This window comes from Wyeomyia smithii, chromosome 2 (genome assembly GCF_029784165.1).
Source record: "Wyeomyia smithii strain HCP4-BCI-WySm-NY-G18 chromosome 2, ASM2978416v1, whole genome shotgun sequence".
Lineage (NCBI taxonomy): Eukaryota > Metazoa > Arthropoda > Insecta > Diptera > Culicidae > Wyeomyia > Wyeomyia smithii.
Window position 1 is genome coordinate 163,464,187 of NC_073695.1, and position 18,101 is coordinate 163,482,287.

An 18,101-nucleotide genomic window follows, 5' to 3' on the forward strand; every position below is an offset into this window, starting at 1 on the left:
TTTGTATGTAGGGGTTTTTGGTGCCGATAAAGGTTCCTATGATAGTTTTAGACCCCTCCCTCTTCTGTCCCATACAAATGAAACATAAATTTCTGCACAACTCAAGAACAAACCAAGCAAATGTAACCGTATTTGGCATGTGGATGTTTTAAGGGGTAACAAATATGTCCATAATAGTTAGATGAAACACAAATTTGTGCACATCTCGAGAACTAATCAACCAAATGGAACAAAATTTGGCAGGTAAATGTTTTTAGTGGTAACAAATATGTACATAATGGTTTGACACCCGAATCCCTCTTCTATAAGGGAGGGGTCCCATACAAATGAAACACAAATTTCGCACAGTTCAAGAACCAATCAAGAAAATACAACCAAATTTGGTATGTGAGTGTTTTAGAGGTAACAAATTTGTCCATAATGGTTCGACGCCCCTTCCTTTTCTGGAAGTACATGTTTCTTCACAAATTTCTGCACATCTCGCGAACTAATCAACTAAATGGAACCATATTGGCAGGTGAATGTTTTTAGTGGTAACAAATATGTTCCATAATCGACCTCAGACAACATTTTGGATTGTAAGATGGCAACTTCCGGTTTCTGGAAAACAGCCGAAAATGGCCGATTTCCACCCAATATAATAATATCCGGATCTGGAATAATACACAGGAGCTAAAATCGACCACAGATAGCATTTTAAATTCTAAGATGGCGACTTCCGGTTTCTGAAAACAGCTGAAAATGACCAAATACCACCCAATATGAGTTTTTCTTTAACCAGTATGCCGTTCAAAATCCAGAAATTGTCTCCAAATGCCATTATGAAATCCAAAATGGCGACTTCCGGTGTCGGAAAAACAGCGCAAACGACCAAATACCACCCAATATTGGTATTTCCGGAACCGTAATGATGCACTGGAGCCACAAATCGACTTCAGACAACATTTTGAATTGTAAGATGGCAACTTCCGGTTTCTGGAAAACAGCCTGAAATGGACGATTCCCATTAAATATTAGTATTTCTGGAACCAGAAAGATGCACAGAAGCTAAAAATTGATCACAGACACAGTCTTGAATTTCAAGATGGTGACTTCCGGTGTCTGGCAAACAGCCGGAAATGACCAAATACCATTCAATATGAATGTTTTCGGAACCAGAATTACGCCCAGATGACAGAAATTGATTTCACAGGCAATTTTAAAGTCCAAAATGACGACCTTCGGCTTTTGAAAAACAGTCCAAAGTGACCAAATATCACCCAATATGAGTTTTTCTTTAACCAGTATCCTAAATACCATTTTTAAATACAAGATGGCGACTACCGGTTTGTGAAAAACAGCCTAAAATACTATCCAATATGAGTATCTCTGGAACCAGAATGATGCAAGGAGCTAACAATTGTCCTCAGGCACCATTTTGAATTGCTAAATGACAACTTCTAGGCAACAGTGGGAAATGACCGAATAATACTCAATATGGATATTTCCGTAAACGTGATGATGCATAGAAACCAAACATTGACCCTGGACACCATTTTGAATTTAAAGACGACCACTTTAATTTTTGGAAAACAACCTAAATAACTAAATACCTCCCAATATGGGTATTTCCGGTGTCAGATTGATGCCAGAAAATCTGCTGAAAATGACCGAATACCACTCAATATAAATATATTTAGAGTTAAAGCGATGCACACAAGCCAACAGTCGAGGATGTTGTCATTTCGATTAAAACCAATCATTTCAAACGATTTGTTATTTGACTTTGATCATATCCTATGGCCGATTGGTTAAGCATTTGCTGACTTTAAACACATCGCAAGGAATCAATGAATTTGAAACGTTAAAATAGTACGATACCACACTCAAATTATGTTAGGGCCACATATATCGATCGAAGCAGGTATAGTTTTAAATAGTCTTTGAATTTCTTTTCTTTCCATAACTTTTGAGCCACATATCAAATTGTTATGAAGTTTGTTATTTGTGAGTTTGAGAGATGACTCGTTCGTATAACACTAGTAATAGACTTTCGTTGTATTGTTAACAATTTAATACCTAACAGTTGCTTAAGTTCGATTATAATCAAATGAAATGGGAACGTATAGGGCAGCCAAACTTTGAAACCACGTGTTCAATCATAATTCATCAGTTAACCCTTAACTAGCCCGCTAGTCTGATATCAATATTGATCAAATCGGTTGTGTAGTTTCTGAGATAATGAAGTTTCGTGATTTTCACAAGTCGGTACATTACAGATGAAGTTACAGTCCGCTTACAGTGAAATTCAATAGGGTCTTCTGAGGCAGCTAGACCATTCATTTGACACTAATTTTGTGGAAATCGGGTCAGCCATCTCTGAGAAAAGTGAGTGAGTTCAAGTAGTCATCGGAAAATGTTCCTTTGCATAGCTGGATTTCACATTTTTAAACATAACAGGCAAAGTAATAGTCCGATTGCAAAACAAATCAATAGGGTCTTATGGGGCAACTAGACCTTCCATTTGACACTGATTTTATGAAAATCGGTTCAGCCATCTCTGAGAAACATGAGTGAGATTAAACAGTCTTCAGAACACGTTTCTTTTCATAACTTTTGAACAACATGTTCAATCTTTATAAAATTCAAAACTTAAGGGTTTTCCAGGTAGCCTGTTCTTTTGAAATCAATTTTGTTCAAATCGGTTGTGTAGTTTTCGAGATAATGATGTTTCATGATTTTTACTATTTGATACATAACCTCTAAACTAAAAATCCGATTACAATGAAATTGAATAGAGTCTTATGAGACAACAAGACCTTTCATTTGCAATTAATTTCATGAAAATCGGTGCAGCCATTTCTGAGAAAAGTGAGTGAGAATAAAAATCTGCACATACACACACACATACAGAAAATGCTTAGCTCGTCGAGCTGAGTCGAGTGATATATGCCATTCGGCCCTTTGGAGCACTTTTATATTTTCGGTTTTGCAAGTGATTGCTATACCTTTCTAGGAGAAGGGAACTAGGAGAAAGGCAAAAACGTTGTTAAAACATGGTAATGACAACAATCGTTTAGAAGCTTATACAGTAAAAATACCGTGTTTTTTATGAACCATAAAAACACGGTATTCTTACTGTAAGCTTGTAAACGATTGTTGTCATTATCATGTTTTAACAACGTTTTTGCCTTTCTCCTAGAAAGGTATAGCAATCACTTGCAAAACCGAAAGTATAAAAGTGCTCCAAAGGGCCGAATGGCATATATCACTCGACTCAGCTCGACGAGCTGAGCATTTGCTGTATGTGTGTGTGTGTGTGTGTGTGTGTGTGTGTGTGTATGTGTGTGTGTGTGTGTATGTGCAGATTTTTATTCTCACTCACTCTTCTCAGAGATGGCTGGACCGATTTTCATAAAAAGAATTGCAAATGAAAGGTTTTGTTGGCCCATAAGACCCTATTAAATTTCATTCTAATCGGATTTTTAGTTTAGAGGTTATGTATAAAAATGTATAAATCATGAAACTTCAATATCTCAAAAACTACACAACCAATTTGAAAAAAATTGATTTCAAATGAACGGGCTACCTAAAATACTCTTAACTTTCGAATTTCATAAAGATTGAACTTGTGGTTCAAAAGTTTATGAAAAGAAACGTGTTCTGAATACTGTTTAATCTCACTCATGTTTCTCAGAGATGGCTGAACCGATTTTCATAAAATCAGTGTCAAATGGAAGGTCTAGCTGCTCCATAAGACCCCATTGATTTGTTTTGCAATCGGACTATTACTTTGCCTGTTATGTTTAAAAATGTAAAATCAGGCTATGAAAAGGAACGTATTCCGAAGACTACTTGGGCTCACTCACTTTTCTCAAAGATGGCTGACCCGATTTCCACAAAATTAGTGTCAAATGAAATGTATAGCTCCCTAACACCCTATTGAATTTCACTGTAAGCGGACTGTAACTTCGTCTGTAATGAATCGAAATGTGAGAATCACGAAACTTCATTATCTCAGAAACTACACAACCGATTTGAACAATATCGATATAAAATGAACGAGCTAGTCAAGGGGTAACTGATGAATTATGATTGAACACGTGGTTTAAAAGTTTGGCTGCCCCATACGTTCCCATTTCATTTAATTATAATCGAATTTAAGCAACCCTTATGTATTAAATTGTTAATAAAACAACGGAAGTCTATTATCTCAAAGATTACATGACTTATTTGAACATAACTAGTGTCATACGAACGAGTCATCTCTCGAACTTACAAATAACAAACTTCATGACAATTTGATATGTGGCTCAAAAGTTATGGAAAGCCAAGAAATTCTAAGACTATTTAAAACTATACCTGCTTTGATCGATATATGTGGCCTCAACATAATTTAAATGTGGTATCGTACTATTTGAACGTTCCAATTTAATTGATTCCTTGCGATGTGTTAAAAGTCTGCAAATGCACGACGACTCGGCCATAGGATAAGATCAAAGTCAAAGAACAAATCGTTTGAAATGATTGGGTTTATCGAAATGACAATATCCTCGACTTTTGGCTTCTGTACATCGCCCTTATTCTAAATGTATTCATATTGGGTGGTATTCGGTCATTTTTAGCAGACTTTCTGGCATCAATCTGACACCGGAAATACTCATATTGGGAGGTATTTATTTATTTTGGTTGTTTTCCAGAAACTAAAAGTGGTCATCTTTAAATTCAAAATGGTGTCCAGGGTCAATGTTTGGTTTCTATGCATCATCTCGATTACAGAAATATTCATATTGAGTATTATTTGGTCATTTTCGACTGTTTCCTAAAAGTTGCCATTTAGCAATTCAAAATGGTGTCTGAGACCAATTGTTAGCTCATTGCATCATTTTAGTTCCAGATATACTCATATTGGATGGTATTTGGTTATTTAAGGCTGTTTTTCACAAACCGGAAGTCGCCATCTTGGATTTCAAAATGGTATTTGAGATAATTTGTAGCCTCTGAGCGTCATTCTGGTTGAAGAAACACCCGTATTGGGTGTTATTCGATCATTTTCGGCTGTTTCCCAGGAACCGGAAGTCGCCAACCTAGAATCCAAAATGGGATGTGTGGTCGATTTCAGCTTCTGTGTATCATTCTAGATCCGGAGATACTCATGTCAGACGGATATCGGCCATTTTGGCTGTTTTTCAGAAACCAGAAGTTGCCATCCCACAATTCATAGTGGTGTTCTTGCAACATTCTGGCTCCGGAGATACTCATATTGGGTGGTATTTGGTCACTTTGGGCTGTTTTTCAGAAACCAAAGGCCGTCATTTTGAACTTTAAAATTGCTTGTGAAATCAATTTCTGTCATCTGGGCGTAATTCTGGTTCCGAAAACATTCATATTGAATGGTATTTGGTCATTTCCGGCTGTTTGCCAGACACCGGAAGTCACCATCTTAAAATTCAAGATTGTGTCTGTGATCAATTTTTAGCTTCTGTGCATCTTTCTGGTTCCGGAGATACTCATATTTATTGGGAATCGTCCATTTTAGGCTGATTTCCAGAAACCGGAAGTTGCTATCTTACAATCCAAAATGTTGCCTAAGGTCGATTATGGAACATAGTTTTTACCACTAAAACATTCACCTGCCAAATTTGGTTCCATTTAGTTGGTTAGCTCTCGAGATGTGCAGAAATTCGTGTTTCATTTGTATGACATCCCTCCCTTCCAAAAGAAGTAGGGGTGTCAAAACATTATGGACATATTTTTTACCCCTTAAAACATCTACATGCCAAATTCGGTTCCATTTGCTTGGTTTGTTCTTGAGTTGTGCAGAAATTTATGTTTCATTTGTATGGGACCCCTCCCTTCCAGAAAAGGGAGGGGTCTCAAACTATCATGGGAACCTTTATCGGCACCAAAAACCCCTACATACAAATTTTCACGCCGATCGGTTTGGTAATTTTCGAGCCTATATGGATCAGACAGACAGACAGACCGGATTGCATTTTTATATGTATAGATTACAACATCAATATTTTTTTAAAAGTGAATATACATTTATTGGATTGAAGCGTTCATGTAAATCTATTTTTACAAATAAAAGTTTGAATGAGAAAGGCTGGGTCTGACCGCTAGGTGGATTAATTTAGGTTTTATATGTATAGATTACAACATCAATATTTTAGAACTTAAAGAGTGACATACATTTATTGGATTGAAGCGTTTATGTAAATCTATTTTTACAAATAAAAGTTTGAATGAGAAAGGCTGGGTCTGACCGCTAGGTGGATTAATTTAGGTTTTTATTGTTCTGGACAATGATATTCAATGTAAAATTGATGTATCTACAATGAAAAACATAGTTAAATTATGGTATAACTATGTACAATTACAGCAATTTGTAAGGTTTTGCCTTTCTCCTAGAAAGGTATAGCAATCACTTGCAAAACCGAAAGTATAAAAGTGCTCCAAAGGGCCGAATGGCATATATCACTCGACTCAGCTCGACGAGCTGAGCATTTTCTGTATGTGTGTATGTGCAGATTTTTATTTCCACTCACTTTTCTCAGAGATGGCTGGACCGATTTTCATGAAATTAATTGCAAATGAAAGGTCTTGTTGCTCCATAAGACCCTATTGAATATTATTGTAATCGGATTTTTAGTTTAGAGGTTATGTTTAAAAATGTGAAAATCATGAAACATCAATATCTCAGAAAATACACAACCGATTTGAACAAACTTGGCCTCAAAAGAACGGGCTACCTAGAAAACCCTTGAGTTTTGAATTTCATAAAGATTGAACTTGTGGTTCAAAAGTTATGAAAAGAAACGTGTTCTGAAGACTGTTTAATCTCACTCATCGCACGGCCCTACGTTGTGTTCTAATTTCGCCCTTTGGCATCACGAGAGGGCAATTAAGGCCCAGGGACGAGTTTTCTTTTCTCACCGCGAAATACACAGTCTTTACTTTACTACTGTACATTTATTCTAAGAGTATTTACAAACTGGCAGCGTGACATTTCGCTGCCGCCGTACGCTTATCGACTAACAGAAAATGAACACTAACGCTGCTGTGGAGAGCGCTTTTACAGGCTGCCTCTCGAACGGCAGCATTGTCGAGTCAGAACAAAGCTTGGAATAAGCGCGCACAAATCGGCGTCGCTTGGGCCTCAGCTGGTCACTCACAGATGACAGTAATGCTCAGCTGATCGGGAGTTTAGGCGCGAACATACTCCCCCCCCTTGAAACCCTATGGGTTTCAACGTTTTCCGAATGAAGGGGTCCGGCAGGTGGAGGCACGGCTCCGACTATCTACACGAGAAGGCACGGCTCCGAAGGGTGAAGGCACAGCTCCGAACATCAACGCAAGGAGGCAGGGCTCCTGGAGGCAACGCTCCGAAAGGGTGGAGGCACGGCTCCGAAAGTAGCGTGGACGCAGAGGTCCGTCAATGGAGGCACTGTTCCATAAACATCACTTTGTACAGACGCGTGGGGTTCGGGATGTATACACAGCTCTGAAAGCAGGCACGGCTGCTAATCATTCCATGGCTGGACGCATGGATCCAAGGGGAGGCACGGCTCCAAACACACATAATGACGCAGAGGTCCAGCGGAAGTTCGACTCCGAAAATTCGTAGACGCAGCGGTCCGGGTGGAGGTTTGACTCCGTTGAAAACAGTATGGTAATTGACGTGAACTGAAAATTATCACAGCGTAAACGTACTGCATTGTTGCAGATAAGGATAAATACTTAACTAGGCAGGATAGTGGGGCAGCAGTTTTCGGTCGCCGCGGTTGACCTAAAAACGCGCTACCCCTAGAGGCATCGATTACTGGAACCGCCTGGCCACTTTTAGCTTGTGGCTGCCCATGATGAAAATGATGAGTGTCGATTCGTCCCAATGATCAGCATTCCTTGAAATTAGCGAACGGCATGCTCCGCCAATTGTTGGAGGCAACTTTCTAATTCTTTTTCGTCGTTGGCTCAGCACTGAGCGGCACACGAGAATCATTTTTGTTCGTATAACTCAAACGATTCCGAACATAGTGCATTGTCCGAAGATGTTTCACACTAGTTTTCACTATTTCGGTTGCAAATTCATAAAACAAACGCCCGTTTGACCTTCACTCAACTTTGTAGTCCGGATTCGACTCACTTTTGTACGTACAAACCTACATCTGGCTATTGTTTTCACTCACCGTACATTTGCAATTGTTCTTGTTGCCATTGCGTTGCGGCACGACTAGCGGCTTTGCTTCCCTGCCGACTACCGACTGCCAATTGCCGGATGACATTCAACTCGTGAGGGATAAATCGTGAACGTTAATAACTTTAACGTTTTACCCAGCTGCGTAGGTTTGGTTTGATGAGTGTGACGTCGCGGTTAGTAAAATTGACACTCGAAGTGCCCCAGCAGAACTATTTGCGGTGGTTGCGATGATTTGTTCATTAACACGACGAGAACAACTTTGTTTAACACTTGCGCGCGGAATCGAAAACTTCTCGTAACACGAACACTGATGCCAAACTGGCGCGATCCTGGTCACGGCACCAAATATGATCGCGCACGGCCCTACGTTGTGTTCTAATTTCGCCCTTTGGCATCACGAGAGGGCAATTAAGGCCCAGGGACGAGTTTTCTTTTCTCACCGCGAAATACACAATCTTTACTTTACTACTGTACATTTATTCTAAGAGTATTTACAAACTGGCAGCGTGACATCTCGCTGCCGCCGTAGGCTTATCGACTAACAGAAAATGAACACTAACGCTGCTGTGGAGAGCGCTTTTACAGGCTGCCTCTCGAACGGCAGCATTGTCGAGCCAGAACAAAGCTTGGAATAAGCGTGCACAAATCGGCGTCGCTTGGGCCTCAGCTGGTCACTCACAGATGACAGTAATGCTCAACTGATCGGGAGTTTAGGCGCGAACACTCATGTTTCTCAGAGATGGCTGTACCGATTTTCATAAAATCAGTGTCAAATGGAAGGTCTAGTTGCCCCATAAGACCCTATTGATTTGTTTTGCAATCGGACTATTACTTTGCCTGTTATGTTTGAAAATGTGAAATCCAGCTATGCAAAGCAATATATTCCGAAGACTCCTTGGACTCACTCACTTTTCTCAGAGATGGCTGACCCGATTTCCACAAAATTAGTGTCAAATGAATAGTCTAGCTGCCTCAGAAGACCCTATTGAATTTTACTGTAATCGAACTGTAACTTCATTTGTAATGTGCCGACTTGTGAAAATCACGAAACTTCATTATCTCAGAAACTACACAACCGATTTGATTATTGTTATCAGATGAGTGGGCTAGTTAAGGGTTAACTGATGAATTATGATTGAACACGTGGTTTCAAAGTTTGGCTGCCCTACACGTTCCCATTTCATTTGATTATTATCGAACTTAAGCAACCGTTATGTATTAAATTGTTAATAACACAACGAAAGTCTATTATCTCAAAGATTACATGACTTATTTGAACATAACTAGTGTCATACGAACGTGTCATCTCTCAAACTTACAAATAACAAACTTCATAACAATTTGATATGTGGCTCAAAAGTTATGGAAAGAAGAGAAATTCAAAGACTATTTAAAACTATACCTGCTTTGATCGATATATGTGGCCTCAACATGATTTAAATGTGGTGTCGTACTATTTGAACGTTTCAAGTTCATTGATTCCTTGCGGTTTGTTTGAAGCCTGCAAATGCACGACGAATCGGCCATAGGATATGATCAAAGTCAAATAATAAATCGTTTGAAATGATTCGTTTCATCGAAATGGCAACATCCTCGTCTTTTGGCTTCTATACATCGTCTTAATTCTGAATATATTCATATTGGGTGGTATTTTTCGTTGTTTTCCAGAAACTAAAAGTGGTCGTCTTCAAATTCAAAATAGTGTCCAGGGTCAATGTTTGGTTTCTATGCATCATCACGTTTACGGATATATCCATATTGAGTATTATTCGGTCATTTCTGACTGTTGCGTAAAGGTTGCCATTTAGCAATTCAAAATGGTGCCTGAGGTCAATTGTTAGCTCCTTGCATCATTCTGGTTCCAGAGATACTCATATTGGATAGTATTTGTTTATTTTAGGCTGTTTTTCACAAACCGGTAGTCGCCATCTTGGATTTCAAAATGGTATTTAGGATACTGGTTAAAGAAAAACTCATATTGGGTGATATTTGGTCATTTTGGACTGTTTTTCAGATTTAGGACTTTAAAATTGCCTGTGAAATCAATTTCTGTCATCTGGGCGTAATTTTGGTTCCGAAAACATTCATATTGAATGGTATTTGGTCATTTCCGGCTGTTTGCCAGACACCGGAAGTCACCATCTTAAAATTCAAGATTGTGTCTGTGATCAATTTTTAGCTTCTGTGCATCTTTCTGGTTCCAGAAATACTAACATTTAATGGGAATCGTCCATTTCAGGCTGTTTTCCAGAAACCGGAAGCTGCCATCTTACAATTCAAAATGTTGTCTGAAGTCGATTTGTGGCTCCAGTGCATAACTACGGTTCCGGAAATACCCATATTGGGTGGTATTTGGTTATTGGCCGCTGTTTTTCCGACACCGGAAGTCGCCATTTTGGATTTCATCATGGCATTTGGAGACAATTTCTGGATTTTGAACGGCATACTGGTTAAAGAAAAACTCATATTGGGTGGTATTTGGTCATTTGCTGCTGTTTTCACAAATCGGAAGTCGCCATCTTAGTATTTAAATTCTATCTGTGGTCGATTTTAGCTCCTGTGTATTATTCTAGATCCGGCTATTATTATATTGGGTGGAAATCGGCCATTTTCGGCTGTTGTCCAGAAACCGGAAGTTGCCATCTTACAATCCAAAATGTTGTCTGAAGTCGATTATGGAACATATTTGTTACCACTAAAAACATTCACCTGCCAATATGGTTCCATTTAGTTGATTAGTTCGCGAGATGTGCAGAAATTTGTGAAGAAACATGTACTTCCAGAAGAGGGAGGGGCGTCAAACCATTATGGACATATTTGTTACCTCTAAAAACATTCACATACCAAATTTGGTTGTATTTTCTTGATTGGTTCTTGAGCTGTGCGAAATTTGTGTTTCATTTTCATGGGATCCCTCTCTTATAGAAAAGGGATTCGGGTTTCAAAGCATTATGTACATATTTGTTACCACTAAAAACATTTACCTGCCAAATTTTGTTCCATTTGGTTGATTAGTTCTCGAGATGTGCACAAATTTGTGTTTCATCCAACTATTATGGACATATTAGTTACCCCTTAAAACATCCACATGCCAAATTCGGTTTCATTTGCTTGGTTTGTTCTTGAGTTGTGCAGAAATTTATGTTTCATTTGTATGGGACCCCTCCCTTCCAGAAAAGGGAGGGGTCTCAAACTATCATAGGAACCTTTATCGGCACCAAAAACCCCTACATACAAATTTGCACGTCAATCGGTTCGGTAGTTTTCGGGCCTATATGGATCAGACAGACAGACAGACTTGACTGCATTTTTATATGTAAAGATTACAACATCAATATTTTAGAACCTAAAGAGTGAATATTCATTTATTGGAATGAAGCGTTCATGTAAATCTATTTAACAAACAAAAATTGAATGAGAAAGGCTGGGTCTGACCGCTAGGTGGATTAATTTAGGTTTTTTTAATGTTTTGTTAATGTTCTTTTTTTTCGGGTTTAAATAAAACAATCAAAATATTAAATTGGAATGCTCGCTCATTGAAGGCCCATGAGAATGAGCTTTTTAATTTTTTAACAGTAAATAATGTGCACAATGCAATTATTATGGAAACATTTTTGAAACCTAACATCAAATTTAAATATGATCCCAATTACGTGGTTCATAGATATGATAGGATTCAGGGTTCCGGCGGTGGAGTTGCAATTGTTATTCATCGCCGAATCTAACATCGTGCTCTTCCCCACCTTGAGACGAAAGTTATTGAAACTTTGGGAATTGAAGTTCAAATTGAACATGGGATTTTATTTATTACCGCAGCATATTTACCATTCCAATGCACACGCGAGCACAAACAATATTTCAAAGGTGATTTACAAAAACTCACCAGAAATCGTTCAAAATTTTTTATAATCGGCGAGTTTAACGCTAAACATCGATCATGGAATAATTCTTAAAGTAATTCCAATGGTAAAATTTTATTCAATGATTGTTCCTCAGGATACTATTCTATTTTGTCTCCGAATAGTCCTACATGCTTCTCTTCTGTAAGAAATCCATCAAAAATCGATTTGGTACTAACAGATCAAAGTCATGTATGTAGTGAATCGATCACACATGCTGTTTTTGATTCTGACTATCTTCCAATAGCTTTTTCTATATCACATGAATCAGTTTTAAACCCTATGAGCTCTGCTTTTAATTATAACAAGGCTAATTGGGATAGATACAAAACTCATATTGAGCGAAATTTCAATAATGAGCTTGAGTTGCAAAACGAAGTGAATATTGATTCCGCTTTGGAAGCATTAAACTGTGCAATTGTTGATGCCAGGAATCATTCTGTTCAAGTGAAATTTGATTCATCAAAAATTGACGAAAACCTTCAACTTCTAATTCGTTCGAAAAATGTCCGCAGACGTCAATATCAACGTTCTCGTGACCCTGTTTTTAAAACTATTTTTAACGATTTACAGAAAGTGAGTGAACATAGATTTACTCTTCTGAGAAATCAAAAAGTTGAAAAATTAAAACCATATTCAAAACCCTTTTGTAAGCTGTCGAAGATTCTTAAGAATTAAAGGTTTTCAAGGACTTTTCCAGTTTTAAAAATGGTGAACGTTTTCTTGTATCCAATGAACAAAAGGCTCAAAGACTTGCTAAGCAGTTTGAGAGTGTTCATAATTCAAATTTGAATTTTTTGAGTCCAACTGAAAATGATGTCGCATGTCAATTTGATTTAATTTCTTCCCGGAATTTTTACCTGCAGAAATAATTTAAACTAACTTGAATGAGGTTAAATTAATTAATAAAAATTTCAAAAATATGAAAGCACCTGGTGACGATGGAATCTTTAACATATTAATCAAACATCTCCCTGAGAGCACAATGGAATTTTTAGTAAAAATTTTCAATTGCTGCTTCAAAATTGCATATTTTCCCAAATTATGGAAAAATGCAAAAATTACTCCAATTTCAAAGCCGGATAAGAATCCAGCTGAAGTTTCAAGTTATCGACCAATCAGTTTGCTTTCTTCAATGAGTAAACTGTTTGAGAGAATTATTCATAACAGAATGATGTCACACATCAACGAAAATTCAATTTTTGCAGATACACAGTTAGGATTTCGCCATGGGCATTCTACTACTCATCAATTGCTCAGAGTTACTAATATGATAAGAGCTAACAAATCTGAAGGTTATTCCATTGGAGCTGCTCATTTTGGCATAGAAAAAGCATTCGACAGTGTTTGACATAAAGTTTTGATTGCGAAATTGCAAACTTTTCATTTTCCAATTTTCCTAATCAAAATTTTAAAAAATTATCTTACTGTACGAACTCTGCAGGTTGTCTATCAGAATTCAAAATCTGATCGATTTCCTGTCAGAGCAGGTGTGTCTCAAGGTTCAGTCTTAGGTCCAGTCCTGTACAACATATTCACTTCAGATCTTCCTGATTTGCCTCCAGGATGCAAAAAATCATTGTTCTGCGATGATACAAGCATTTCCGTAAAAGGAAAAAGTCTTCGTGTCATATGCAGTCGATTGCAAAATAGTTTAGATGTTTTTTCTTCCTACTTGCAAAAGTGAAAAATCTCTCCCAATGCTTCTAAAACTCAAATGGTATTTTTTCCGCATAAAACTAGGGCTTCTTTCCTCAAGCCAAACAATAATCACGTTGTCAAGATGAATGGATTTAATTTAAGTTGGTCTGACAAGGTTAAGTACTTGGGACTAATTTACGATAAAAAACTTATTTTCAAAGAGCACATTGGGAGTATACAAGCCAAGTGCATCAAATATACGAGATGTTTATATCCTCTTTTTAACAGGAAATCTCAACTTTGTTTAAAGAACAAACTTTTGATTTACAAAGAAATTTTTAGACCAGCAATGCTTTATGCTGTACCGATCTGGTCAAGTTGCTGTTCAACAAGGAAGAAAACGCTTCAAAGGATTCAGAATAAAATTCTGAAAATGATTTTGAAGCGTCCTCCTTGGTTTGGTACACTCGAATTACATAAACTTACTGTTGTTGAACCATTAGAAGCTATGTCAAATAAAATTATTAACAATTTTCGACAAAAATCGTTGCAATCCTCAATTGCTACGATAAGCTCTCATTATAACCAATTAGATAGCAATTAAGCTAGTTGTAAGTTTACTTCCCCTGGTTTGACTAGTAGGTTTAAATCCCTACAACACAATTTTGCATACAAATTTGCCTGATTAATGTATAGTAAATTCCAACTTTTTAACTATAGCCTGTAATGAACAAATATCACTTAACCCTCTAGTGTCCAAGCCCACCTTTAGACGGACTTCGGTCAAATCACCATAAATCTTTATAAACATTTTCAAATATTTATTTAAGAATGCTAGTGAGTCTACTGAAGTCCATCTGAAGGTGGTCTTGGGCGCTATAGGGTTAAAAAATCACCATGGAGCTCAATAAACCGAAAAAATCTTCGACAGGATGACACTGCGACAGATTTGTCGCAATCGAGCATGTTGTGTAGTTAGCGGAGCGTTTTCTGATTCATTATCTCCGTTGGACGGCTGATACCTCTCTTTCGGATTACTGCCATGGAAGCATGGTGGATACCGTTGTATTTTCTCGTTCGTTTGAAGAATTGTACATTGCAGGCGCGCAGTTTTTTTTGTTTCGACGACTTTTTGACCACGACTGAACTTGTTACAATAAAATAAAGTGTGTGATAATTTTATGAATGGGGAGGAGATATTTACTGCATACTTGTATGCACTAGTTATTTGTCTTTTAAGCGAGTGTATTAGGTTAGTGTATTCGAAAATTGATGGCACCCGACTTATCAAGGAAAGTAGTGCAGAAAACTATATTAAAAAACCTTCAGTAGGGAAATTGGCAGGCGTTCAAAGAAGTGACAGTCGGTATTTAGACGGTCTACCTATCTATGTTTTAGCCGTTAGCGTTGAAGTGTTCGGAATTTGAATCAACACCGAATTCTAAGCTATCCTTATTTTTATGTACAAAACATGTTTAAGCCTATATGAATAGCGTTCAATTGGGTTGTTTAGCTATATCAGTTTTTTATATCATCTGAAAGATATGCATTTTCTAAACGTGATTTAAAAAAAATTTCTATCGTTGTCCTTCGCATTTTAAATCACGATTTAAAACTGCTCGAAATCGCTACAATGACAGTTCGCCCATATACCAACTGTTATCGTAGCGATTTAGAGTGAATTTTTATTCTTCATTTAAAAATTGAAGGATAATGATATAAAGTTTCAAAAAATCACGTTTTACTCAGAAAATTACACTCTGTCAGATGATATAAAAAAAATCGGAAATCCGTGAATAGCTTAACATTTCAATTGCAACCAAAATAAAATAAATAACATATTAAACCTTTGAGAACGATACGAAACTCATTTTTGTGGTTTTTAGTGCAAGAAGTTACATTGTAGCTTAAGTGTTTGAAATTTGATGCAGTACGATACTTATTAATCAAGTAAACAAAAAAAGCTTAAATCTTTCTGAAAAGTTACTCTAGAACTGCCTATCGGATGCATCAGGTGCTATATTTGAGATAAATTGAAAAGAATGTTTGCAAATCACTGCTCACCGGTAGAAACAAATGATAATATTACATAAAATTATAAATATGTCTAAAAATATACATAAATATGTACATTTACTTATTGTTATATATCTTCGTTGCAGAAGCGGTTGTAAAACGTCTTCCATATTTCAATTTCAATTTGAATGCTGATTCAAAAATCTGTTTGATAAGATTTCTCTTATTTAATTTTAGGAGGAGGAACAAAAACCACTTTCACCAATGAATGTAGGCATATTGAACAAACCTTCAAATTTGGAATATCAAGAAAGTACCCCTACGGTACCTTTTGAGTTTGTTCAAAATAGACATGATTCAACCGAAAGCGAACTTTCAACTACGTACTCACAATCTCAGTCGGAGGCGTACCAAAAACTGATGTAAGTAAATAAGTACTATTTAAATTACGTGCCTCAAGCATACATGAGACAAGGTTCAATTCCTTACAATATTAAATCAACTCGAATTTGCGTTTTAGTTTGAAAAAAATGAAATGTTTTGAGCTGTAAAAAAAGCAGAATAATATTTTTATTCTCGCTTATTTTCCGTCGGTCTATTTCCGCCACTGTTGTGGCCAATTACCGACGCCCAGGGAGGCGACTCCACACCCAGGTCCCTAACTCACGACCCGTTTATTAACAGACCGGCGCCAACGGCTTTACTTCCTCATGCGATGGAAGGCGTGATCCCAGAGATTTTTCGCCTCAGAAAATGTCGTCTGTGCTAGGAATGCTCGCATGTGATTGGTTCATTGTTCGCGTTAATTTATCCTTGAGACTTTTTATCGATTTTTACCGCTTTGCAATGAAAAAATAATGATAACTAGCGTACACTGGGGTCTTTTTTTACGCGGTTGATTGTGCCGCGTTTGAAAGATAAGATTAGATTTAACTATACTAAATTTAGAAATAAAGAAATAATCCGCGTTGTTGTAAAAATTTATCGCGTTCAAAAAATGCATAAAATAACTCGCGTAAAAAAAGACACCAGTGTATTACAAAATTGCTCAACATTTTATCTATCCAACAACATATTGGTTATTGTTATCCATCATGTGGTTATGCTGTTATTATCGTATGAAATCTGACGCACATTTGCCAGTTTCATTTGCAGTTTTACAGTATGCATACCAGTATAGAAAACAAAGACGTAGTCCCACGTCAAAATAGATTGGATATAGTGAAAGCACAGATAACAGACATCCAAGCTAGTTTCGCTTCATGTGTAAAAAGATTCAACGGTTTTTTAGCATGTCGCAACACGCAGTATGGTGGCGCTAAGAACACTTAGTAGTCAACGATTTAATAAAATCGATAGTTTTACAGCTTTTATCGATATTATCGCAATAAGAGGGGTTGCGGTTTTTAATGTAGAAATTTCGAGCAGTCGTAATTTGTACACAATCGACAATTTTATCCCTTCCCAGCTTATATTTACGATAAATATGTTTGTTTTAATGTTGATTTGAAAAAATAACACCCACCTTACAAAATCAGTGTTATATCATTGCAAAAACAGCGACTCTATGATAATATTCATGCGTCTGGCAGCTTTGACTGTAATCCAGCGCTGCCATCACTAAACTGGTTAGAGTCGCAAGTTGCAGAAAGATGTCGTTAGCATTCCAAACGAGTAAAAGCTTGAAATCTTACACACGATTTCGGGAGTTTTTTGTTCTAGCTTGGATGTCTGTTATCTGTGGTAAAAGTAAGTACTAGAAAGTTAGAATAATATAAAAACAAAATAACTAATAGCAGTTTTTCCGGTCATTAAGCAAAATGCTTGTTGAAATTTCAATTTTAGTACCACTACCACTGCAGCGCCATCTCTTAGAATTGAACATTGTTTCGGGTGTCCCATTATAACTATTTTTTTCTTCTGGGCTATTGTTTCACTGCTTACAGCTCTGGCGTTCTAAGAAACATTTTAGGTTTTTCGTAACCATATTACCTGCTAAGCTTACAAGGATATTCGATGTGCAATGCACAATATAATAAAAAAAATAATTTAAAACCAGTTTGTTATAATTATAATAGAGCAAAATCATCTCAAATGACCTGGAAATACGCAAAATTTAATCTAACATTTTGAGCAAAATCGCTCGATATGACCTATGGTCGAATATTGACCATTTTTAATTTGAATGGAACTTTTCACACGTATTTAGCTTGATCGTTTCTCACAGACGTAGAGGTTTCTTAGGCCAAAGAAATATTTTCTAAACGAGCGTAGGCATTTTGGCGTAGGTTTTATTCAAAGCATTGTGGCTCAGAAACCGTTGATTGTAAAGACAAACTGTCCGAGAGTGAATTGTAGAAAAT

The 18,101-nt window shown here is 37.0% G+C and overlaps 1 protein-coding gene across 1 annotated transcript in view; it reads left to right on the forward strand.

Moving 5' to 3' along the window:
- Nucleotides 1–18,101, forward strand: part of LOC129723049 (voltage-gated potassium channel subunit beta-2) — a 138,929-nt gene that overhangs the window by 69,693 nt on the left and 51,135 nt on the right. Inside the window, exon 5 of the mRNA XM_055676998.1 lies at nucleotides 15,976–16,160. Within this exon, the coding sequence (XP_055532973.1) occupies nucleotides 15,976–16,160 (185 nt within the window). The remainder of the gene's footprint in view (nucleotides 1–15,975; nucleotides 16,161–18,101) is intronic.